This window comes from Lytechinus pictus, chromosome 7, assembly GCF_037042905.1.
Source record: "Lytechinus pictus isolate F3 Inbred chromosome 7, Lp3.0, whole genome shotgun sequence".
NCBI lineage: Eukaryota > Metazoa > Echinodermata > Echinoidea > Temnopleuroida > Toxopneustidae > Lytechinus > Lytechinus pictus.
The window spans coordinates 12,095,657-12,121,232 of record NC_087251.1 but is presented as its reverse complement, the minus strand read 5'-3'; the positions used below and the strand labels follow the sequence as shown (position 1 = coordinate 12,121,232).

Below are 25,576 nucleotides of genomic sequence, written 5' to 3'. Positions count from 1 at the left end.
CCAACAAGACCACATTTTGTAATATTTCATCACTTGATATTAATCTTCAATTTCATGGAATGAACCGAACATGAGTGTACAGGTCATTGATGAAAATGTTGAAAAGATTAATAAAGGCACCCTTTTTTAACATTCGTGAAAAACAAGAAAATGCAGACAAATGTGTATATAAGCTGTATCATACATTATTTTATTCATAAAATCATATACAATAATAATCAGCAAGTCAGAAATGGAATTGGGAAAAATGAATCTTGATCCAGTTTGCATCACGTGGAGGGCTAGAATGAATGTGTTGTGCCAAAAGACAATAATTTTTGTCTGTTGACTGACTCGTACTTTACAAAGGCATACATTTGTAGTCAAATATCAAGGGGAGGGGGTGGTGCAATTCAGTGATAATTATTCAAAAAAAAATCGGAAAATAAGCCAAGAATTTTGTTTTAGTAATTGTTAAGGAAATAGTGTGAGCAGTCATGTGCAGGAACATAAATATAGTAGCACATGTGTGAAACATGAATTGTTCCCTTTTTCATTACTTTTCTGTACCATGCATGGAATTGTGTCTAAATAAAAAATGACCACTCTAGCAGATTATCAAGACAAAAAAAATATATGAAAAGGTTGGAAAATCAGCTTGTGATCTGAATTTGTATATAATAAAATTCTTTACAACACAGTGATGCTCATTGCAATACAAGAAAGGGTAGACATCTTTAAATGAACTAGAATCATCTTGTAACACTGCATGGGGAGAATTTAATGAAAGTACTTGTCAGACGTTTTATCCGACAAGTCCTGTTTTATTTGACAGTTGCCATAGTAACAGTGCTTCTCAGTCAATCAAAATCAAGGAAAGTAGTCGAATCTGACTTTTCAGATGAAAAATGTTGATGAAATGCTCCCCAGATTAAGCTAAATTTAGGTTAACACACTTTATGGAGTCTGAATGATTCACCAGGTACAACTGTGTTAATCCTGTTGTGAAATCCTGTAGTGAAATATTTTATTCACATAATTATTTTTATTGTGACATGATAAGAAAATTATAATCTTAATATACTGTACAGTGGATTTACAGTAGTTCTTTGGAACATCTTCTTTTCCTCCTAGCATTTTAATTTTTTAGTATGGAGTTTAACTAGGTTTGATTATGAGAATACCATGCATGGTGATTGAAATTCAATAAGTAGCTTCCTGTTTACTCATGGTAAACATTCATGTATCTAATCATGTTCATGTGAGATAAGAAAACAGCACATCATATTAATAGCTGGTTTCCCTTTCATGAAAACAGTTTGATTGCAGTAAAAATGCTAAATGCCTGATATTGTCCATACACACATGCATCATTGCATATTATGGATGAAACATAATAATAATTAAACATGTTTAATCTTTGTGTTAACCATCCTAGCAACCCATTCATGTAATGTACCATGTGATATACCTACTTCTTGTTCATTAGTTTCAATCAGGGTCTGTGCCTGCAGACTAGAGGTATAGGGTCCTAGAAACCATGAACCATTAACTCTCCATGATCATCTGATTAATTGAATAACTTTTAAATGAAAAATTGATGAAGTACCTGGTCATACAATGACCATATAATTTCCAATGAGGATACAGCATTTTCGAGATATGTAAAAAAAAATCAGTGATATGCACATGGCAGTAAGAGCACTTCAAATGCATTTTACTTCAATCCTGGTACAGAGGATAAGAAGCTGGTAAAACATGAAACACAGATTGCTGTGGGTGCCTCTTTATGTTTGAAATTTGGAAAAATTCAGGAAATTGATGCTATATCATTTTTTATTGCTTCAAGATTTGTCATAAATAATTGACAAATTATACAAGTATATGTAATTAAAAAATATGGGTTTTTTACACTTATGATATTTCACTACATCATATGCTGATAAAGCATGGGAAGAGAAAGTGCCTATATTAATCTTCAAATTTTTTTTATAATGGAATAAAGTGAATTAACACATTATCATTTTCCAAAACATCAATGAAGTATAAAATCATTTACAGATATAAGTACTGTATATTTACATTTATAGGATATCTACATTAACATATCATACAGATTTGTACAGTTAGGTATATTACAGTTTCATTTACATTTTTGTACAGAAATTTACAATCCAAATGACTCATCATATATTTGATTATTTTCAAATGAAGGAATATAGGAGATAATATTGCAAGACATTTACATATAGGACATCGTAAGAATCAGTTAAGCAGCACCTCTTCATGGAACAGTTTCTGTTCCTTTTGAGTATGTGTCGTTTAATTTATCGAAGACAGGGATTGGAGAAACAACCGGTTGAAACATCTGCAAAGGAAAATAAGTATGAAAATAAGGAAAATCAATTAATAAATGAAAATATAAAATTTAAGAATGATAGTTATCAAGCTCGGTTACTAATATTATCATTTGATACCCAATCAGAGCTAAGAAAGTTTTGCACTGTTTTTTTTTTCATTTTAGTTTAATTATCCCGCGATTTCTGAATGAGCAAATTTTTCTGATGAGAACAATCTTGAGATCATTTGTATTATAGATGCCATTAGGCTGCTTCATGGGTATCATTTCACGAATAAAACCCAGAGTTGTCTTTTGATATTTTTTCTTGGGGAATAAAACATGTTAACAGTTTGGGCTTGGGATCATTTTTCCTGACATACCATAGCATGCTATTTCCACAAGGGAAACATTGTGCATGCTGTTCCTTAGCTCAGAATAACATTCCATGCTCAAGCGAAAATTCTTCAATGGGCATTATGTGTTGAACAGGGCTGACTGAGATAAAATTGAGCAAACTGGGGTTGACTTGAAACCACCTAAAGAAATCAAGATGTGTCACACTGTCACACTTACCTCAGCAGTGATATGCTTTGACTGATCCGATTCTCTGTAGTAATGTGACCCATATGGTAAGTGGCCATATTTGGATGTGGTGTGAAGCAAGGGCTCATAATCTCGATCTCTCCTTGTAAAAGGTACAAAACTGTAAGAAAGAGAGAGGACGAAAAATAGTGAGTGAGACTGATATTTTATAGAGCAGGTGAATTTCAATGAAAATATTTTGAGTGATTGAAATCTACTGAAATCCATGATTCTGATTGGCTAATAAAAGTAATAGCAAATTCGTCCATCAAAACCTCTCACAAATGACTCTATAAAAGAATGCCCTGTAGATGTCAAGGTCTAATGGATAATGTATCAACAGATGACAAATCCACCACAATGCTTATTTTGTCTTTTTAGCAAGACCTCATCCCCGGCATTTATATAAAGTTTCTTATATGATTCATTATTTAATGAAATGACTGTTTATTATTGCTGGAGGTGAAGGGTGGTGAGTAAAATGTAGGATTTTAGGCCACACTTAAAGTCTTTGATACATAACTAACAACCCCCCAAAACTTTATGAACCTCAACATCTAATTTTGGGGAACAGGCCATCGCCCATGCCGGGTTAACCCTGTGGAATTCTCTTCCACAGTTCCACAGAGTTTGAAAATCCAGGCATCAGCGACCATCTTCAGGTGCATCCTGAAAATATACCTGTTAAAGCGCGTTTCTTGACATGGACTCATCGTTTTCATTGCTAAAGTGTGTATAATGTTTTAAATGTTTGATTTGTTTGTTTTTTACTTTTTCTCATGGTATGAAGCACCTTGAGCATCTAATTAACATGGAAAGTGTGCTTTACAAGTTTCATGTATTATTATTATCATTTTCATTATAAAAAAAATTTCAGGGATAATTGAATTTTCTTTTTCTGAAAAATATCATTATGATATAAACATTCTATTCATTTTCTTACAAACAATGTGGAAAACAACATTTACATACAAATGAAGCATGATGTTTAGCTCTGGTCTGGAGGTTCTCCATCCTGGCTGACATACCGGCACACGCAAATCATAATATATATATAATATGACCATGTTACATGGGTCTGTGATTAAAACTAGAATTCATATTCATGAGATAGATGTATGACTTACATGTTGTCATTAACTCTCATGACCCATTCCTGAGCTCTCATTGCTGCTCTAGCCTCCTCTACTGAGGTGTAGTCGGTGGAAACCCTCAAGGTTGGTTGCAAGGGCTTGTGTCTCTGCTTCTGGACTTCAAGAGGCTCTCGGAATGGACCCTGAATGAATACAATATTGAGGATGGAAGGAAATTCAAGTAGAGGTGCTGTTTTATGTATACTGACAGATGTCATAGTCCAATCTGGCTCCAAGTATAGTGGTACTTGAATCACCAGTTACACTGAAAATTTGTACACTTGGCAAAAATATAGCAAATTTTGGTCCAGATAAATGTAACTGCGAAAAAAAAATTCTTCCCAATATACCTACTCAGATTGAATATAAAGGCAATTTAAAAATGAAAATATAATTGTGTTAATTTCCAATTAAGATGTAAATTCATGAAATATTATGCATATCAATATAGGGTAAATACAATTTACAAATTAAGATTAAAAAAGAACATTTCTCAAAGAGGACTAATACCTATCAGGAAACTTGTAAAACTTATGTTGAGACAGCAATGAAACAAGTGGATCCTGGGAACAAATTCTAAGGCAAATTTGAAGTAAAAGTAAGGGAAGAACAAAAATATTAAAAGAGAGAAGAGAGAGAAAGATTAACAAGTGGAACGCCTCTGGCAGTCTCGCCTGCATTACGCGATTTAATATAGCAGCAGTGCTAACTTTGAAAACTACTACAAAATAATCATTGACAAAAACACCATTCATATAATGACATAATACCACATTCATTGACCATAAATGACATTTGAACGGTGACTTAAGACTTGTCAACTACACCCATGTCCACATTTCATTCACTCTATCTATAAACTTTCAAAGTTATGATGGCAATTCAACAATTACCCAAACATGGCCTAAGTTTATTGACCTTAACTGACCTTTGACCTTGGTTTTGTGACCTGAAACTCACAGGAGATGTTAAGTGATACTTGATTACTCTTATATCCCAAGATTTATGAACTAGATCCATAAACTTTTGGAGTTAGAATGGTAATTTAACAAATACCCCCAACACGGCCAAAGTTCATTGACCTTAAATGACCATTGACCATGGTCATGTGACCTGAAACTTGCACAGGATATTCAGTGGTACTTGATTAACTTAATGTCCAAGTTTCATGAACTAGATCCATATATTTTCAAAGTTATGATAGTAATTCAACAAATACCCCCAACTTGACCAAAGTTCATTGACCCTAAATGACCTTTGACCTTGATCATGTGACCTGAAACTCGAGCAGGATTTTTACTAATAGTTTATTAACCTTATGCCCAAGTTTCATGAACTAGGTCCATATACTTTCTAAGTTATGATGTCATTTCAAAAACTTAACCTTCGGTTAAGATTTTGAAAATAATTCTCCCAACATGGTCTAAGTTCATTGACCCTAAATGACCTTTGACCTTAGTCATGTGACCTGAAACTCAGGCAGGATGTTTAGTAATACTTGATTAAGCTTATGTCCAAGTTTCATGAACTAGGTCCATATACTTTCTAAGTTATGTCATTTCAAAAACTTAACCTTAGGTTAAGATTTGATGTTGACGCCGCCGCCGTCGGAAAAGCGGCGCCTATAGTCTCGCTCTGCTATGCAGGCGAGACAAAAATTAAAGAGAAAGAGAAAAAAAAATGACAAAGAGCAGAAAGAGGTAGGGAGAGAGCAAGAGAGATAACAAGAGAAGCATGAGGAGGAGGAGAAAGAAAATGAAAAATAAAAACGAGGTCACATGATCTTACCTGTGGCTTCTGACCGATTGGTGGCAAGGGGGTAGTGAGGGGTAAAGGAGGGCTTGGTGCTATCACCTTGCCTGATCTATTGTCTCTCTTCGGGTTTGGACCAGGGGGTGGGCGTGGCTTAACACTTCTTAAGATGAACTCCATCTCGTCTGGGTAAGGCTTGAAAGGTGAGTTGTAAACACCAGGAACCTGCAGGGGAGGAAAATGAATATTATTTTTCAAGGGTTGGCAAACAAGAAGAAATAGCTTCCTACACTGTATATAGGGCCATTTTGAAATTCTTGTACCAAAGAAAGTAGCCCAAATAGCCCAACAATTAAGCTTTTAACAGAATGCAATTTCATATTGCCTATACAGTAAGATATTACTCCAACTACACCTCAATGGAGAAAACTCTTTGAGAACTTGAAATTCTGAAAATTTCTGAGTAACAAAATTCTGTTCAGAAGAAAAATAATGTAACATCCTATACAATGAAAACTCATAATTTTCTAGTCAAGGCCTTCTTTTGTGCATCATTAACATTTTGGGATACACATGCGCTGACCCTTTTGCATTGAACCTGTTACTGCATACATGTATCTAGAAAATGACTTGTTTCTCTCCTTTAATACTGGAGCTCATATTGGGATTTGGAATAGTCTTTTTGGAAATAAAACTTGTGACATTGCAACTATTTTGTAAAACAAATGTAGACCCTGACTTGATCAAACACCTAACACAGTTTCTTTTGCAGGGACAAATCAAAATGTAATAAGGAACATCCGATAATATGATTTATGATTTATTTACCACTTCAGTACTAAGGAGATAGTGATTCTTCCTGGCTTCTTCAAACACCTTTTCTTTGATCTCTAATTGTAGTTTTTGTGCTTTTTCTTCATCTTGCTGCATTTTGTACTCCTCCAATTCTTTCCTGCAAATATGAAAGAAATTTATGTAATATATCAATATTTCATGTAAAATTAATATTAACCTCTTTACAACTCACCTTGGATCCATATTTTGTGATTTCTTATTGTTGGTTGAGCGCAGTGACATAAGATTCCTTTTTTAAATAGAATATTACATACTTCACATTTAGAAAATGTGCAATACAATGTAACATTAATTCAAATCCAATGTCTTTTTTTAGTGTATTCATCTGACTCATGTGCTATTTTATATGGAAGGCCAATTATTCTGCAAATCATTATGATATGAAGTGCATTAAATCGGACTGACTGCAAGCTTTGATCCAAGAATTGAAAGCGAACAGTAGCTTCCATTACTGTCTGAATCTCCAAGGTATATAATCTAATTATGGGCTAAATATACTATCTTTATCCAATAACAGATCTAAGAGAATGATTGCATTTAATAAATTATGTATATTTTATTTCTTTCATTTGCTAATTGGTCTACTCTTATTGAGGCTGTGTTCTAACTCATAACTTTTAGCCTTAGTATAAAGCATCTATAGCATAAATAGTTTAGAAGATGGGTCATTAAGTTGAGACATTCTGATCAACTTACCTTATTATTTCATTCTTGATGATGAGGCCTTCTAGATATCTCTTTCTACTGAAGTAGTTCGCTACATATTTCCTTGTGTAATATCCTTTCCAAATCTTTTGTATCTACATAAAGGTAAAGTGATTCCAATAGGTCAATAACTCATCATGAAACGTGACAACAAAAATAATACATCAATGATATTCTGTCTTTCCATTTTCTATGATACAATAGAAACAGTATGAAAACCGTAAATATGCAAATGTACTAATTAATGAGAATATTTCATTGGGTAAAATATCTGGGGCGGGGGCCACTTACATTGACGAGTGGATAGCATGCGCGACAAAAAAAACACGTAAAAAAGGATGCCTTTTTCAAGATAGGGCACGTTACATATGAAGAGCTCACTTGCAAAAGGGGTTAGGTCCATTTTTCATCAAATTTGATTTTTATGTCTCAATGTATAGATTTTAAGTAGCTCTATAAGATGATACCAAAGAAAAGTTGAAATTCCTATTAAAAAGTGAACTAAAATGGCAAAGAAAATCATTTTTTTTCAAAAGGGTTAGGTCCATTTCAGTTTAGTTGCAAAAGGGGTTAGGTCCACACAGATTTTTTTGGGGAAAAGAATATAGATATCTTAAAAAATATGAAAACAGGTAAATTTCTTTTATACCCATTTTATGTTCTCATGGTAGGGTATCATGAAAATTCAGTTTCGCATAAGAATATTGCAATATGGGAGAATTAGAAAAATGATTTTCTTGGAGTGGACCTAACCCCTTTTGCAACTAAACTCTTCTGAATAATTCATTGGTCAAAAGGGGTTAGGTCAATTTTTCATAAATTTTATTGTTTTCTGTCTCTAAACCTCTAAATTTTTTGTCACTCTGATGATACCAAAGAAAATTTGAAATTCAAATGAAAACGTGAATGAAAGTGGCAAAGAAAAATCACGTTTTTAATCAAAAGAGATTGGATCCATTTCAGTTTAGTTGCAAAAGGGGTTAGGTCCACGATGATAATTTTTAAAAAAATATATAGAAAAAAATTGAAGACAGGTAGATTTCTTTTATACCCAATTATATGTTCACATGATAGGGTAGCACACCATGACAATTTAGTTTGCCTTAAGAATATTGCAATAAGTGAGAATAAAAAAACATGGTTTTTCTCTGAATGGTCCAAAGTGGACCTAACCGCTTTTGCAACTATACTCTTCATATGTAAATAATGGAAAAGGGTATCTTTTTCACTAGGAAAGCTACATGTTTAGGGTCAAATTTGCGAGGTTTAAAAAAGACTAAAATGTTTTATAAAGGATGTACTGCCTCAACAGTCAACACTATGGCCCGTATTCTGATAGCAGGTTTAACTTAAACTCAGGTTTAAAGTTGTGGTTTAAGTATGGATAGCCAATTGTTACATAAATCACTAACGGTGGAGATATCATATTTCAGCTCATTTGGCTCTCAAATCATTCATAATTGTCTAGGAAGTATAAATAGATTATTGTCTTCACCATCGATGAATCAGGAAAGAGCACAGTAAACATAAGAAACGTTCAACTTAATAAAAAATTTTGATACTTTTAGCTTCCCATACTTCAACCACAACTTTAAACCTGAGTTTAAGTTAAACCTGCTATCAAAATACGGGCCAATGTGTTTAGAGTCCGATTTGCACGAGGTGTGGCCATACTTAACCCAATGATGTAGGTAAAGGTAAAACCGACGTCCGTGACATATAATAATTATAATATCGATGTCCTTGTTTAGGGGTTCAATTCAGGGAATAATTGCCAAGAGTATCGTTTTGTTTCCAATACTTGTTAAGGGTAGGGTTTCACATGCCAATACTTGTTAAAGGGTGCATTTTCAGAATATGGAAAATACGTGTTTAGGGTGCTTTTCGAGACCCATGCTTGCGCATGGTATCCACTCGCCAATGGAAATCCCCCCCCCCCCTGGGTAAAATATTTTGACACACATTGAGCATATGCTCTGACAGCAGTATATTTTGCCTTCATTCTTTTGATCTATTTTTATTTTATTTTATGTATTCATTCCTCTTTCATATATATATTTTATTCTATTTATTTATTTTTTATTTTTTATTTGGGGGGGTTCAAATTATTTGCTTGAGGTTGGGATATGTTGCATTTATCATAATCTTAATTATTTGGTTGGTTAAGGTCAAGAAAATTATCTGCATTTAAAAAATAACCCAAAAAATATTTCAACAATCCCTTTGAATTATCAATGATTAGACAATATACATGTACATCTTATCTAGCAAATTAAAACATTTTGTACACAATGAAAGGTTGAAATATATGAAAAGTTGATGTTTATTTATACAAAAATGTTTGATATAAACAAAATGTAATGCCCAATACTTACTAAGGTAGCCATCTTGTTATAATATTTCATCCTCATCACCAACATGAGTTGTTTGATCATAGCCCGGTAAACTCTTCTTCCAAGATAACCTCTCCAAACCTTCTGTAATATAGTAGCACATCGATGCAGATGAAGAATATATGCCCGGACACGCTGTCCACGGAACCATGCTTGGACCCTCACTACTGCTTTGTATTCAATATCTCTCTGCTCCTCTGCATCTCTGGATGGTTTAGAGTGAGCACATGGCAAAAATGAATTATAAACAAAATACATGGAATACTCAGAAGTTAAAGAGGAAGTATATAGCAGAATAATGAAAGAAACAAAGGGACAAACATTTTGTAAGTACATTTTGTGACATTACATAGGTATCAGCAGTTCCTTCACATTTCATGTGATAGAAGTTTACTGTGTAGGCTCCTATAGAATTTATCATTTGACATAGTCATAGGCCTGTAATTTCAATCCATATCACACTCTATGATTCAATCGAGGCAACTCTGGAGTTTCATTTGACAAAGTCAATGCAGTTGACTTTTTTTTCACCAAGCCCTAACTTTTGTTAGTTTGATTTTTTTTATCATTTTGAAGACATGGTCCCAAGGCCAAACTCGGAATGTATTGTCATGAATCTGAGAACTACAACTAAACTGAATATTTGATTCCTACAGTTTCCTAGTAATACTAGTAGAAATTTAACCCAGAGAGCTCAGGACTCATCTGTGTAATACAAGGCAGACATGGGTACTCTCCAAAATGGGGTCACAATAGCACTCCAAATAAAAGGGTAAAAAAATAAATAATGCATTTACCTCGATTATATGGATGAAGGTCTATCGTGACACAGAATCCTGACATCATGGCACAAACTGGACCCTCAAAAAAAAGGAAAAGTTTGTTTTCAATTTTTGAAAGGAGAACGAACAAGACAGAACTTTTCCTTTTTTTGAGGGTCCAGTTTGTGCCTCGAAGCCCTCGATGTCAGGATAGACCTCCCTGAGTTAGTAGAAATTGTGACTTCATATCCTGTGTGTGGTGCATGGTGCCTGTACTGTATGTTTGGTGTGTAGATCTATATTACTTATTCTAATGGTGATTGATTGTGCTGGCTTATGTGTCTTGATGACTGTCTTGAACTCTTGATTGATGTCTTTGTCTGTCAAGTGTCATGACTCATGTCTGTAATGAAAGAATATCTGCCGACTGTCGTACGATATTTTGGGGAAAGCTTCGAATCTCCTGTTCGTGTTTGAATGTTCCCAATCGCGATATTTGGAAAAGTGTTTATTGACCTCAAAATGTGACAGAGATTTGCCATAACATTTGTGAACAGTTTCCGGTGGGAAAATTTGCTTGAAGTCGGCCAGCGCAAAACTGCAACGAATATAGCTCCCGAGTCCTTACCTCGAGAGAAGTTCGTGCAGGCTCTACTCCACTTCACTACCGCTACACTACACTCCACCTACCTGAACTTCGAGACTGTGAACTCGATCTGATATTCCGAGTGACAAAGGTGGGATTTTATGGGAAGAAAATATAAAATTCATGCAACATCACGATCTTTAAAAACAATTAAAACTAATATTCTTACTAAATTACATAAAGTTTCACTTCTTTTCCATGCTTCTATCAGTCTCAAAATTGGTGATTTATAGCCAACATGAAGTTCCTAACACATATAAATAATTCGCTGCTGATTTCAAAACATCGCATGCGATATGCGCGAGGTACTGGGTCCGGTCCAAGCTCGGACCCTCGCGCATGCGATGTTTTGTGAGGAACTTCATGTTGGCTCTAAATCACCAATTTTGAGACTGATAGAAGCATGGAAAAGAAGTGAAACTTTGTGTAAAGTAAGAATATTAGTTTTAATTGTTTTTAAAGATCGTGATCAGTAGAGGCGCTGGTCCAAAAATTGGGATTGTCCCAGAAAACAAGGATATCCTCATAAACCAAGAGTAAGACAAATCATGTCTTGATAAATTGAGACTGTCCTTGATTATGGGGACGTTTTTTTTTCACTTCCCCCTAGGGGACAAAGACATTAATTACGGGAATTGAGAGTGCTAAAAATAGATTCAGTGACCTCAATTCAATTCCACCCAGTTCACCATCTATTTTTCATGACTGACCGTCTTCCAATAATCTTGTTATGAAACCTGATATGTTTACATTGACTAGCGCACTTGATTGGTGTCGGCACTTGACAGGAGGAGAATGAACTTTCCTAGATTTCTTGTGTGAAGAAATCTTTAAAAACTTAGACAGTCCCTGTAAACTGGGACGATCCCAATTTTCTGACCAGCGCCTCTATGGCAAGTTCCCCCAAGTCTGCGCAGTCCCCCTTGTCTGCGCACCCGCGTATCTGCGCGATTCTATTAAAAGATACGCAACGAACACAGACTTTACACATGCAATACATAGACAGGTATTCATAAAACATTTTGACTCAAAATAGTGGAAAAATAATGAATTTAGGGCATTTCATGTTAGGTGCACAGACTTGGCCGTCTTGGTGCCCACCATTTGCTGAGTACTGTATGATGGTGGGCCCCAAGTCTGCGCACCTAACAATTTGAGTTAAGATTTCACATGAATTTCTTCTTATTTCACAAAATCTTTCAGTTAATAAGGTTCCTTTTATTATCATGAGTAAGTGTACCAAATTTCTCATTGAAAAATGAAAGAAAATATAGGATTTTCTTGAAAAAACCTCGGGCAGTCATTTTCAGATTGAAAAAAAAATAGTACCCCATGTCTGCGCACTCATTTACTTTGCACACGATTCGGGGATTTTGATGAGAAAGGCTGCATTTTGAGGCCGTCACATGAAATGCCCAAATTTCATTATTTTTCCACCATTTTGAGTCAGATTTTTTTATGAATACCTGTCTATGTATTGCATGTGTAAAGTCTGTGTTCGTTGCGTATCTTCTTTTACTAGAATCGCGCAAATATGCGTGTGCGCAGACAAGGGGGACTGCGCAGACTTGGGGGAACTTGCCATACTATTACTAGTTACTACTGGGGCCCGTTTCTCAACACCGTCATAAGTCTAACTTCTTTACTAAATCGGAGATAGTGAGCTACCTGTCTGCTAACCGTTTCACAAAGCCCTCTTTACCAAGATCAGGTACAACAACCTCACTAAATATTTATGACACCTCCGAACCTGTCATAACTTCTTTCTTAATGACGTAGTGGCATCACGTGGGTAGACTATGACATGCAAAATTGCCTCGAAATTTGAAAAGTGTAATCTTACGTAATCATTCATAGAAGTTGAAATTACATTGCAAAACAGGTGTGATAGATCATTCAATAGTAATTGTTATGCACAGAAACTATCAAAACTGTTGGTAAAACGCAACAAAACCACTCATTTTAAAGTAGTAAAGTAATTGAATCGATAAAGATTCTACCACGGCAGGTCATCCATAACTGGACTCGTATTCGTCGTTTTCAAACACTTATCAACATTTTTGATAAATTCTATCTCTAATTTATGCAAAGAATTTGTCAAATCGTGTGTTTCGGTATGTAAAAAAATTTAAAAAAATTAATTTAAACTATATTTTGATGATGTTTGGAACCATAAATAAACGTATAATTATCATTATTTTACAAAGATAACAATTGTGGTTTACTTTCGTAAACTATCAAAATTTACTATCCCGGGGATACCCATCTCATTGTCCCCATGTGATTTTTTAGTCATGAAATCATATATTCATAATTTGATTTTCTCAGCAATTAGATGCTCAAGTCTTCATGGTTTAAGTATGCATGGTTCATATCTTGCCTCTGCTATTATTTTTATTAGATGTAGGCCCTATTTCCAAATTAATCACAATAATTGCAGTTTTATCACATTTTTGCTTTTCAAAAATTATGCTATTTTGTGACTAAGGCTACGTCTCGTCTGCTCTTTCTACCGATAGTATCGATATCAAGGGATTCTAGTTAGGAAGCCCTTCGTGAAACGGGTTTAGTAAGATTGGAACTAACTCCGTGGTTGGTGGATAAAGATATGACTAACTTGTCCAGGTGTTGAGAAACGGGCCCCTGGTGTCTGAATCTGATGTTGCATGAATTTATTTTTATATTTTCCCCCCATAAAATCCCACCTTTGTCACTCGGAATATCAGATCGAGTTCACGGTCTCGAAGTTCGGGTAGGTGGAGCGTAGTGTAGCGGTAATTAAGTGGAGTGGAGCCTGCATGAACTTCGCTCGAGGTACCGAGTCCCAGTCGAGTCGGCGTCGTTCCGACTGGGCCTGGGTCTGTATCCAACACAAGGATAAATGAGTGGGACCACACCTAACTAATGCCACTGGATAATCACTCCGGAAATGTGATTAGAAGTGATAAAATATTACAATAAGTATGGAAATGAATATATGAATTGAAATAAATCATATTAATGATATCACTTACTTATTTCTAATGAATATTTGTTGCATAATAGACCCGTTGCTCCGCTGTAAGCGTAAAAGAGTCGCCATTTTCCCACTCAGTACGTGTAGACAATCGGAGTCATAGCAACTGAATTAATTTGCAAAATAATTTGTCGCCCTCTCCGCTACAGACAGAATCAGGGACCGGGAGAGATCAGTGGGGCCTGGCCGCGAGGCCCGCACTGATCAATACTATCAGCTTAACGTTAGATTGGTGTTCCCTGGCTTTGGTAAATTAGTTGAAGCTATCAAAATATTGGGAATAACTTTTTCATTAGATTTAGAAATTCAGGAAATGTTGATTACAAGGAGATTTTAAGTGAAATAAAGAAATTATTGATATGGTGGAAGCAAACGTTTTTGTATACATCGAACCCGTAATGTAGGAGGTCTTTGGTTATTATTCACTATACTTGAGTCACTGAATATTTGTAAAATATCATTACCAAAATTATATGGATATGTTGGAAATTTGGGGCGCTACCAAAGAAGTACTTCTTTAAAAAGCAACATCTAAAAGAAATTAGATATTTTTTAACAACAAACTTATTCGACTAAACGGGCAAATGCTATTTTATGAATTGTATCATTGTTGACAGGGAAGGTATAACATCAAATCTCCATTAGAGACTTTCTGAGAATTGGGTTAGATGGCACTCACTCACTCAGATCCAAGTACCTTACCGCCAAGAAGAACTTCCGCATATCCCTTAGGCAGTCCTCTGCTAAGGTTAAACTCACTCACAAGATTGGAGATTGAAAGTGCCGGCCAATCTCGTAATGCTCCTATTTTCTAAAAGTTAGTCAACAAGCGAAAATCAAGTAATGCTTCAACTTAAAATCTAGCCTACTTAGAATATGACAACACACGCTTCACAGGAGAGCAGGTCATCGAAGGTTGGCAGAGATACTTCTCCATGCTCTCTGCCTGCTCTCTCAACCCATCTAAAACCCCTGTAGAAGACCCGGACATCAATCATTCCCCTTCGTCGCCTCTCAGTCCTCTAGTTCCTGCCACTCCAAGGTAGCTTCCTCGTCATACCCACCCCTCGTCCGCTCAGGTACCGCCTCCACTCCTCAACAAGTTACTCTAACCCTGGAAGATATAGACAATGCAATAGCCTTACTCAGACCAAAGAAAGCCCCTGGATCGGATAACATAACCTCCAATCATGTCAAGCATTCAGAATCTATTACCCGCAGACTGCTTCTTCTTCTCATTCAATCGCATCAGATTTGGATACTTCCCCTCCTCTCTGAAAGATGCCCTCATTATTCCCTTGCAAAAAGGCAAAGGTAAACCCCTACATGATCCATCTAGTTACCGGGATCTCCCTTACCTCGTGCATGTCTAAACTGCTGGAGAATGTTCTGAAGCCCCATATTTATCGGGTTCCAGGCAGGAAAGTCGTGTACTCTGACTTCTCTAACCCTCCAACTCTCAATCGAACTCAACATATCTGCTATGAACCCAACCTATCTTGCCCTTCTGGATTCAAATAAAGCCTTCGACTCTGTTTCTCATAGTGGCCTCTTCTCAAAACTTCAAGACACACCAATTCCATCCTCTGTACAATCCACTTTGAACGCCCTCTACCAAGGTGCTTCAAGTCGTGTCACCTGGAAAAAGGTGCTGTCAGATCCTTCATCCCACTAAACAAGGGTGTCAGACAAGGAGGAATACTCTCTCCCACGCTGTACAACGTATTCGTTGATGACCTCATCAAGACTCTCCGGGACAAGGGGATTGGCTGCACCTTCCAGAATAGATACGCAGGTGTAATTATCCTTGCTGATGATGTTGCCCTTCTTGCAAGTTCTCCCACTGAACTTCAGCAAATGCTGAATGTCACAGATGAATATGCCACTCATTGGGAATACTCTATCAATCCCTCCAAAAGTGCCATCCTCATCTTCAAGTCAAAGCGCAGCATCCACCCATCCTGCCAATTCTTCATTGACGGTGACAGAATCAGAGAGGTCTCTCATCATCCCCACCTTGGCATCACCAAATCAACCATCCCGTATGACCACACTCAACACATAATCACCAAGGGATACAACACCCTCTTCGCCATCATCGGTAGCAACAGCAGCAATAACCTCTTCCTCCCCCACACCCTTGCGAAGCTCTGGAAAACTTTCTACTTACCCGGAATGACCTATGGGTCACAGCTCCTGTGTTTCACTCAATCCTCACTCAACAAACTTGATTCTGCCCAACACTCCCTTTTCAAGAAACTCTTGGGTCTACCGAGATCTGCCCCCAATATATCTATCTTCCTGTTAACTATAACCTACTTCACCTCTCCCGCGAGATTGAACTGAACACTTTCCTTCTGATAGGACAGCTCTTCAACATCGACCATAGTATAGATTTGAATTTCGCTCATTCCTCCATGCTCTCTCCACCAAGACTCCTACTATCATCTATTGGAATAAACTACTCTCTAAGTACAACCTTCCCTCACTCACCTCTCTCCTATCTGAAGATTTCTCATACCACCGCTGGAAAACTCTGTGCAGGAGTAAAGTGTATGATGCCCAAATGGAAGAAGCCAGAGTGTGCATTGAGAAATTCTCATCCCTCAGCCTATGGTCAGAGTAACCTCTCAATGCTCCCCAAGATATCGTCACTTTACCCTTCTTCACTACCGACCCATCTTCGATCAGCTGTGATTTTACGCGCTCAGCTGCTTACGTCCACTTATCCCACACAACGACGCCTAGTCACCATCGGGAAGAGCACAGACCCAACCTGCAAGCTCTGCTCTCTAGAGGAAGAAACCACTACCCACTTTCTTGCCTCATGTCCAGTCCTCTTGACGCAGCGTCTGGACCTACTACAGCATGTTGAGAACCTTGACTTGCCTGCACACATCCTAAAATGATTTCACTGGAAATGACCCCCTCATTCTTGCATCCTCCATCCTCTTTCACTCACACTCTCTGCCCTCCTCTGCTTCCTCTCTGACATGTCACTGCCTAAGATACATCTTAAAAATCCACCTATGTCGACAGCACCATCAAGAAAGGACCTGAACTTTGCGGCTTGCCGCCGATCTCCGAAGACCGGAGGAAGGAAATATACAAGTACAAGTACAAGAAGTAGATAAAGTTTATAAAGTTTTTGAAAATATTCCAGAAACATGGCATCACCTTTTAAAGAAAAAATACAACTGTGAAGACACTGGTCTAAATCTAGAATTTATGTTTAATGGTAAGACTAAAAGTTTACCAAACGTACGTGACATCCAAGACAATATACAAGGCACTTTAAAGTATTAAATTTGAAAAATCGTATGCCTTTAATAATATACACCCTAAGAAATAAAGGTTCAAATTTGAACCCCGAAAGGTTGATGCAAAATCAGCACCCTATGGGTTCAAAAATTGAACCCCTGGTTATGGTTCATTTTTGCACCCTGCGGGTTCAAAACTGCACCCCTAAATTTTAAATTGAACCCCTAGGGGTGCAGTTTTGAACCCGCAGGGTTCCAAAATGAACCCCAACCAGGGGTTCAATTTTTGAATCCATAGGGTGCTGATTTTGCATCAACCTTTCGGGGTTCAATTTTGAACCTTTATTTCTTAGTGTGCAGAGAAGAAATACAATTACTCCTAAAAAGATATATAATATATCCATGCTATATTTCAAGACCCAGAAAATGTGCTCTAAGCAGTAGGCTTAGAAAGTTTCAATTTGAAATGATTTATGAACTAATATACACGAAGAATATATTTACATTATTTTATTCAAAATTTCCTTAGACAGTGAATGTTCATTTTGTGGGAATACAGAAGAAACCTACGAGCATCTGTTTTTCATAGGCGGATCCAGGGGGGGGGGCCGCTGAGGGGCCTGGGCCCCCCTATTGGCGGAGCAAAAAAAAGGGGGAAAGAAAGAAAAGAAAAAGAGAGGAGAAAAAAGAAAGGGAGACATAAGAGGAGGAAGACGAGTAAATAAAATAAGATGAGGGGAAGACTTGGAAAATAATTTTTTTAATCTTTCATGTCACTATATCAAATTTTCGCTCGCTCTTCGCGCTCACATTGCCTTTTTGGTGATTCACAGATCTTGCTCAATATGGAGCTTAAAATATTAAAATTTCGAAGTCAATATACAAAACATATTACAGCTCGGAAATCGAACTTTCATTATTTTGTTTGCTTTACAAATTGATTTTTAAGAGTGCTCTGTAAAAAATTCCGTTTCATGGTCTGAATATTAAAATTTTCTGCTCGCGCTGCGCGCTCGCAAAATTTGATTTGTCAGGTACCTATTATTTTCCTGTATTCCATAAAGTTCTCAAAATATCCCTATTCAGGTCAAGGCCCCGCAACACAAAGGTTAGCGATTAATCGCTAATTTGAAAGAGCAATTCTAATTGTTTCCTAGCCAGTCTAGTCTACTGAGCAAAATTCGCATGTAACGATGATCTTGATTTGCCATTTTATTTAACGATTAATCGCTAATCTTTGAGTTACGGGGCCCAGATTGTCAAAACGTATCAGCTATATAGCGCTGCACGCTCGCACTTTGATTGGTGAGTTATGTATATCTCAATATTAATTCTGTAACAAACTACTTAAAATCCTCATTTCATGACAGTTTATCAAAAACTTCGTCTTGCGATTTGCGCTCGTATTGATTGTTTATGAACTCATGCATCTTATTCATTATAAAAGTGCTTTAAAATAATGTCCAGTTTTCAAGCCATAATATTAACATATTTCGCGCTCTTTTTAAGGCTTATTAGACAATAAATGAGATATTAATTTAATAATCAAACTGTTCCTTTTTTCAGAATAGAATGTCGACAAGTTCCATCTCGCGCTTAAGAAAGAGAAGTAGGAAGATAGTCATCATTTTCATATGATCACAAAATGTTCTTAGAATGTCCCGGTCCTATTTTAAAACTCAAAGTATTAATATTGAAACATATCAGCTCTTTTTTTTTAACTGTGATCCATATCCACTTCACAATTTTCCCACAAAGTGCTTGAAATACAAAGTTTAAATTGACCCTTTTTCAGATTTGAATATCAAAAAGTTTAATGTCGCGCTTCGCGTTCGCTTTTTTTTTTTTCATGATAAAAGAGGTATTTAAAATGGCTAGATTCTAAATCGCGCATGTTTATTCAGATACGCAGCTTGTTCTCTATTTAAATCGTTATCCAATATATAAAAAAATTTCTGCTCGCGCTTTTTCGCATTATTAATTTAGAATGATTTCCAATTACTCATCATTTTCATGATTTACAAAACATGAATTTTTTATTGAGTGTCCAAATTTTAGGTGTAAATCTTTAAATTTTCCGCTCGCGCTTCACGCTCGCATTAATTGTTTTGTTATATACTTATCCTTATCACGATTACAAAAAGTGCTTCAAATTTCCATTATATAGGTGGAAATGTCAAAATTTTCTGCTCGCGCTATGCGCAAGCATTATTTATGTAGAAAGATTTCCAATTACTCATCATTTTCGTGCTGTACAAAACATAAATAGAGTGTCCCATCTTTAGGTGTAAATCTCGAATTTTTCCGCTCGCGCTTCGCGCTGGCATCAATTGTTTTGTTATATACTTGTCCTTATCACGATTACAAAAAGTGCTTAGAATTTCCATTCTTCAGTTGGAAATGTCAAAATTTTCAGCTCGCGCTCGCAGTAATAATTTAGTTGAATACACATCTGGTTTAGGATCACAAACATTGCCCAGAATATTTTAATTTTCGGACAAAATACTTGAAATAAAAAGAAAATAGCTCGTTTATAGCACTGTTTATAAATAAGGCTTATGAGATTATTATATATTTATTTATGAGAATAAAGCTTAGAAGTGACTATTAGGACTACCCCTTCAAAGAAACGAACAAAAATCAACTTCGAGCGGCCGATCTGGAAAATGTGGCTTAAAAAAAATCCGGCCCCCCCCCCTATTGGCGAAGGCTGGATCCGCCCCTGCTTTTTTACATGTGAAAAGACGAGAGAATTGTGGATAGATTGTGGTATAACCAATTGTATGAAATAAAAAAATGCCAGGTGGGTGGATATACTCATTGGTGTTAAAGGTTAAAGGGCAAGTCCACCCCAACAAAAAGTTGATTTGAATAAAAAGAGAAAAATCCAACAAGCAACACTGAAAATTTCATCAAAATCGGAAGTAAAATTTGAAAGTTATGACATTTCAAAGTTTTGCTTAATTTCACAAAACAGTTATATGCACAGCCTGGTTGGTATGCAAATGAGGAGACTGATGACGCCATTCACTCACTATTTCTTTTGTTATATGAAATAGGGAATTTTCTATTTTGTTCAAGTGAAACAGCGATTAATTCCTTCCTGAACATGTGGGATGAGCATTGTTTAATACTATATGATTCAGTCAAGTTGGTCCTTATTGTCAAATCTATAAAAAATGAAATATTGTATAATTCAAACAATAAAAAACAAAAGAAATAGTGACTGAGTGAGGGACATCATCAACTGTCTCAAGTGAGATGTGCCGTGAAAATAAGCAAAAACTTTAAGATGTCATAACTTTCTTATTTTACATCCGATTTGATGAAATTTTGTTTGGTTTTCTCTATTTATTCAAATCAACATTTTTCTGGGGTGGAATATATAGGGAAGGAACAGATAATCAATAAATATTGACCTTTGCTTACAGCAGGACTAAAAAAAAGACCACTGGCCAAGTTCCAATGAAATTAGAGAGAAGATGTTAGAAAATGAACGAGAAGAGAAAATTTCAGCAGTAACGCGAGGTAAATTATCAAACCATTATAAGAAAATGGGAACAATAATTCCTTACAAGAGTATAGAGGCGACAGAGCTCACGAGATTATATTCGTTAAAGGGATGGTCCGGGCTGAAAATATTTATATCTTAATACATAGAGTAGAATTCACTGAGCAAAATGCCAAAAATTTCATCAAAATCGGATAATAAAGTTATTTAAGTTTAAAGTTTAGCTATAGTTTGTGAAAACAGTCGTCATGAATATCATTACGTGGGCTGATGATGTCACTTCCCCACTTTCCGTTTTCTTATGTTATTACATAAAATCATAATTTTTTCCTTATCATACTTGTGTGAATAATATGTCTCCCTTATAATGAAATAAGTTGCAGCAATATCTAATGCACTAAATTAGTTGTCAATCCAAGTTTTATAGTTCTTGGAGGAAAAAATTTGAATAAACCTAATTTCATATAATAAAATACAAAAGAACAAGTGGGGATGTGAAATCATCAGCCCACCTATTGAATATTCATGACGACTGTTTTCACAAAATATTGCTAAACTTTGAAATTCAATAATTTTGTTATTTATTATCCGATTTTGATGAAATTTTCGGCATTTTGCTCAGTGAATTCTTCTCTATTTATTAAGCTATAAATACTTTCAGCCCGGACCATCCCTTTAATTATGGTGTTTTGCTTGTTTCAAACGGAACGCGGGCGCTGTATGCAAGGGAGAAGTGTGTGAGTGTTTTAGGGTGTGAAGTGTGGGTGTTTGCGTGTGTGTCGGAGGGAAGGGGGAGGGTGGGTAAGGAGGGGGCAGGTAGAACCGCGCATATACTTTTTAAAGTTTTTTTTCTCTGATATTTGTGAGTCACACCTCATCTGGTACGATGCAGTGTCTTTGAATAATATTACACGATGTGCATAATGTAGGAGTTAATTTTGTTTTTACAATTTATTGTTACTTTGTGAACTGTATTGTATGAATTTGATTTGAGAGAAAAACAATAAAACATCTTTAAAAAAAAAAGATGGGCCGATTGCACGAAAGGGTCTTTGCCGAAGGACCGTCTATCGTGTCCCCCATTCTTTATTGATGTGCTGTATGCGGGATATTTCTGAAATTTATGATAAACAAATAAATTATTTAGCTAGCTCTTAAATAAATCTTTATAGAATTTCATGAGATATCACACAATCAAGTAAACAAATATTTTGTTTACTTTTTATAACAGATGAATGAAATATGTTTGCAGGTATTTTTTAAAAATGTGTTTCACATGGTGCATCATAATAAATGGGCGACACGAAAGACGGCTCTTGCAATCGTGCAATCAGTCCCAGGGTACGTGTATATCTCGAACGAATGGGAATTAATAACTTATAGCTGCCTAATTATTGACGTATCCAGAAAAAATCGTAATCCAATGCATTCACTATAGAACTGCCCCGAGGGCACCATTCGTCACAATGCACCAACAGCGTGAAATGTAGAAACTGTAAACAGACCGGCCACGTAAGCAGCACTTGCACAGCAAACGTAAACACAGCCACACCCAGCGAGTTACGTAACACCACAGCTGATCGTGAACCCCGTGAGAACGCCATGAAAGCCGGACCCACATCACGTGATCAAGCCGCGACAGCCAATGGGGCTCGCCCGAAGGAGAGAATGCATGTGCCACAGAGGCATACACAACAAGCTGACGCACCGTCACCTTCTCGCAAACACACACATCACGGGCTTTCTTCGTAATGACACACACCGTCACAGTCCGATGAGCAATACAACACAACAGACGTAGCAAATGAATGCGACTCAGGAGACGAGACATCGAGCGAGGCAGACCAGTTTCAATCGCCTTTCTCACCTGAAACCCCGACACCGAAAAAATCCAACAAAAAACCTCCGAAGCGGAAAAGAAAAGAAAGATCAAACACAGGAAGATAAATTGACGGAAACGAATGAAAGAACGCCGGAAAACTCAACCCTACTAACATGGCTATTAATTAAAAAATTCTACATTTGATTTCGGTCAATGTGAGAGGAATACGACATAAAAAGAAACGAGAAAAAATATTCTAATGGTTAGATTTTCAAAAATACGATATCGTTTTGATGCAAGAAACTTTTATAACCAAGGACCTTGAACCAATATTAAAAATAGAAAGAAAATGTTAATTATTTTTTAACAACGGTACCAACCATTCAAAAGGTGTTTTAATTGGAATAAAGGATGGTTTACCTATAGATATCATAGAATGTATTAGACAACCCGGTGGTCGTGTGATTGGTATTCGATTATCTTACAGCAATAAGTTCTATTTTATTGTAAATGTTTATGCTCCGACAAAATCATCGGAAAAGTCTAATTTTTTTCAGAGGTTTACTTTCATGGCTGAAAGCACACGTACATAAAGATGATTTGCTATTATTGGGTGGAGACTGGAATTCAGTTCAAAGTTCATGTATGGACACCCAAGGAATAAGTTATGCATATAAACCTAATGACCTGTTACAAAATATATGTAAAAAGTTGAACTTAGTAGACATCTGGAGAAAATGTCACCCTTCACTCAAACAATTTACTTGGCGGCAATACTTACTTGGTTATTACTCCCGATTAGACTATTGGTTGAAATCATATAATTTATGTTCATTTGTACATTCCGCAGATATAAGACCCATTCTGATATGTGATCACAACGCTGTGTCTTTAAAACTTACAATTTCATCTTCAGTCAAGGGTAAAGGTATATGGAAATTTAATAACTCACTTCTAGAGACGACATATTTAAAGAAACAATCAGAAATATCATAAAGAAAGTAAAACTAGAATATAGAAACTATAATGATCAAATGTTATGGGATTTATGCAAGATTAAGATCAAAGAATATTTAATAAAATACTCAAAGACAGTACAGAAGGACAGAAACCAAATATATCATACCTTGCAAAGTAAACTTGAAATCCTTTCGAAAGCAAATGATGCTCACCCGAGTGACAATAACCTCACTGAACTTAACGATGTTACTAAGCAGATTGATAAATTAATTGAAGATAAATGTAAAGGTGCCTTTGTGAGATCCCGTGAAAAATGGATGGAAGAAGGCGAAAAATCATCAAAATATTTTCTCAACTTGGAAAAAAGGAACGGGATAAAGAAACATCTAGACTTTTTGAAACGGGATAAAGATGTCATTTTTTATGAAGAAGCCATTTTAAAAGAAATCTATGAATACTACCAAAATCTATATTCAAATAAAAATAATGTTCTTGTAACAGAAATATATGATTATTTGAATGTTGTTGAGTTTACTACCTTGTCGGAAGAAGAAGCTGACCTTTGCGAAGGTTTACTTACAGAATCCGAGTGTTACAAAGCATTGAAGTCAATGAAAGGTAACAAGACCCAGGTAGTGATGGACTATCAGCAGAGTTTTATCAATGTTTTTGGCAAGATATAAAATAGATGATTATCAATAGTTTGAACGAAGGCTACAGAAAGAATAAGTTGTCAGAATCTCAAAAGCAAGGTATTTTAATATTGTTACATAAAAAAGGTGACAGAGGTTTACTTGACAATTGGCGTCCTATATCACTTCTAAACATCGATTACAAAATTGCAGCCAAAGTCATTTGCTCACGTCTTCAACGTGTTATCGATAAAATCATTTCTAAGGATCAAACTGGTTATCTAAAATTGCGTTCAGCTTCAGAAAATGTTCGTTTAGTTGAAGATGTAATTGATCTTTGTTCGCACCTAAATCTTCCAGGTTATTTCATTTTTTTAGATTTCAAAAAAGCTTTTGATAATGTTAACCATCAATTTTTATTTCAGTTATTACATAAATTGAAATTCAAGGGTACTTATTAATTGGATTAACGTTTTGTATAATGATGCTTCCGGAAGAGTGATTAATAACGGTTGGATGTCACAAAATTTCAAAATAGAACAAGTTGTAAGACAAGGCTGCCCACTCTCAGCCTTACTGTTTTTATTAATTGCTGATGTTATGGCAAGGAAAACAAAACAAAACGATAGTATTGAAGGAATCATTATTCCAGGAGAAAATGGAACCCAGTGTTCAGAAAAAGAAATCAAAATATCACAGCTTGCTGATGATGCAGTAATTTTTGTGAGTTCTGTTAATTCTGGTAATATTGCGATAGAAGATTTAAGGCAATTTGGAGAAATTGCAGGCCCTAAACTTAATATAACAAAAACTCGTGCAATGTCCATCTTCCCTCAAGACGTAACCTTAAGAGATATACAATAGACAAATGATCCAGTGAAATACCTTGGTATTTTTGTAGGTACAGATAAACGTAAAAAAGAAAGAATGAATTGGGATACAAAATTAGTTAAAATTCATTCTATAATGAACATCTGGAAAATGAGAAATTTAACTATATATGGCAAAATAGTATTACTTAAATCTTTGATAATATCACAGATTGTTTATCCTGCAATTGTAATACACGTGCCAAACAACATGGCTCGTGAATTAGAGAAAATGATGTATATGTTTATTTGGGGCTCGAAAAAAGAAAAGATAAAACGAAATGTTTGTATTAATTCATTCCATAAAGGAGGATTAGATATGATAGACTTAAATTCAAAATTGTCTTCATTAAAACTTT

The 25,576-nt window shown here is 35.8% G+C and overlaps 1 protein-coding gene across 1 annotated transcript; it reads right to left on the bottom strand.

The window, feature by feature from the left end:
• Positions 1–169: 169 nt before the first annotated feature.
• On the bottom strand, positions 170–14,287 carry LOC129264947 (spermatogenesis-associated protein 17-like). The gene is made up of 8 exons (XM_064101946.1): positions 14,162–14,287; positions 9,723–9,945; positions 7,339–7,442; positions 6,616–6,739; positions 5,824–6,012; positions 4,030–4,178; positions 2,894–3,023; positions 170–2,347 (listed from the first exon to the last, which is right to left on the bottom strand). The coding sequence occupies exons 1-8, from the start codon at positions 14,227–14,229 to the stop codon at positions 2,264–2,266; spliced, it is 1,071 nt and encodes a 356-aa protein (XP_063958016.1). The 5' UTR covers positions 14,230–14,287; the 3' UTR covers positions 170–2,263.
• Positions 14,288–25,576: the final 11,289 nt, after the last annotated feature.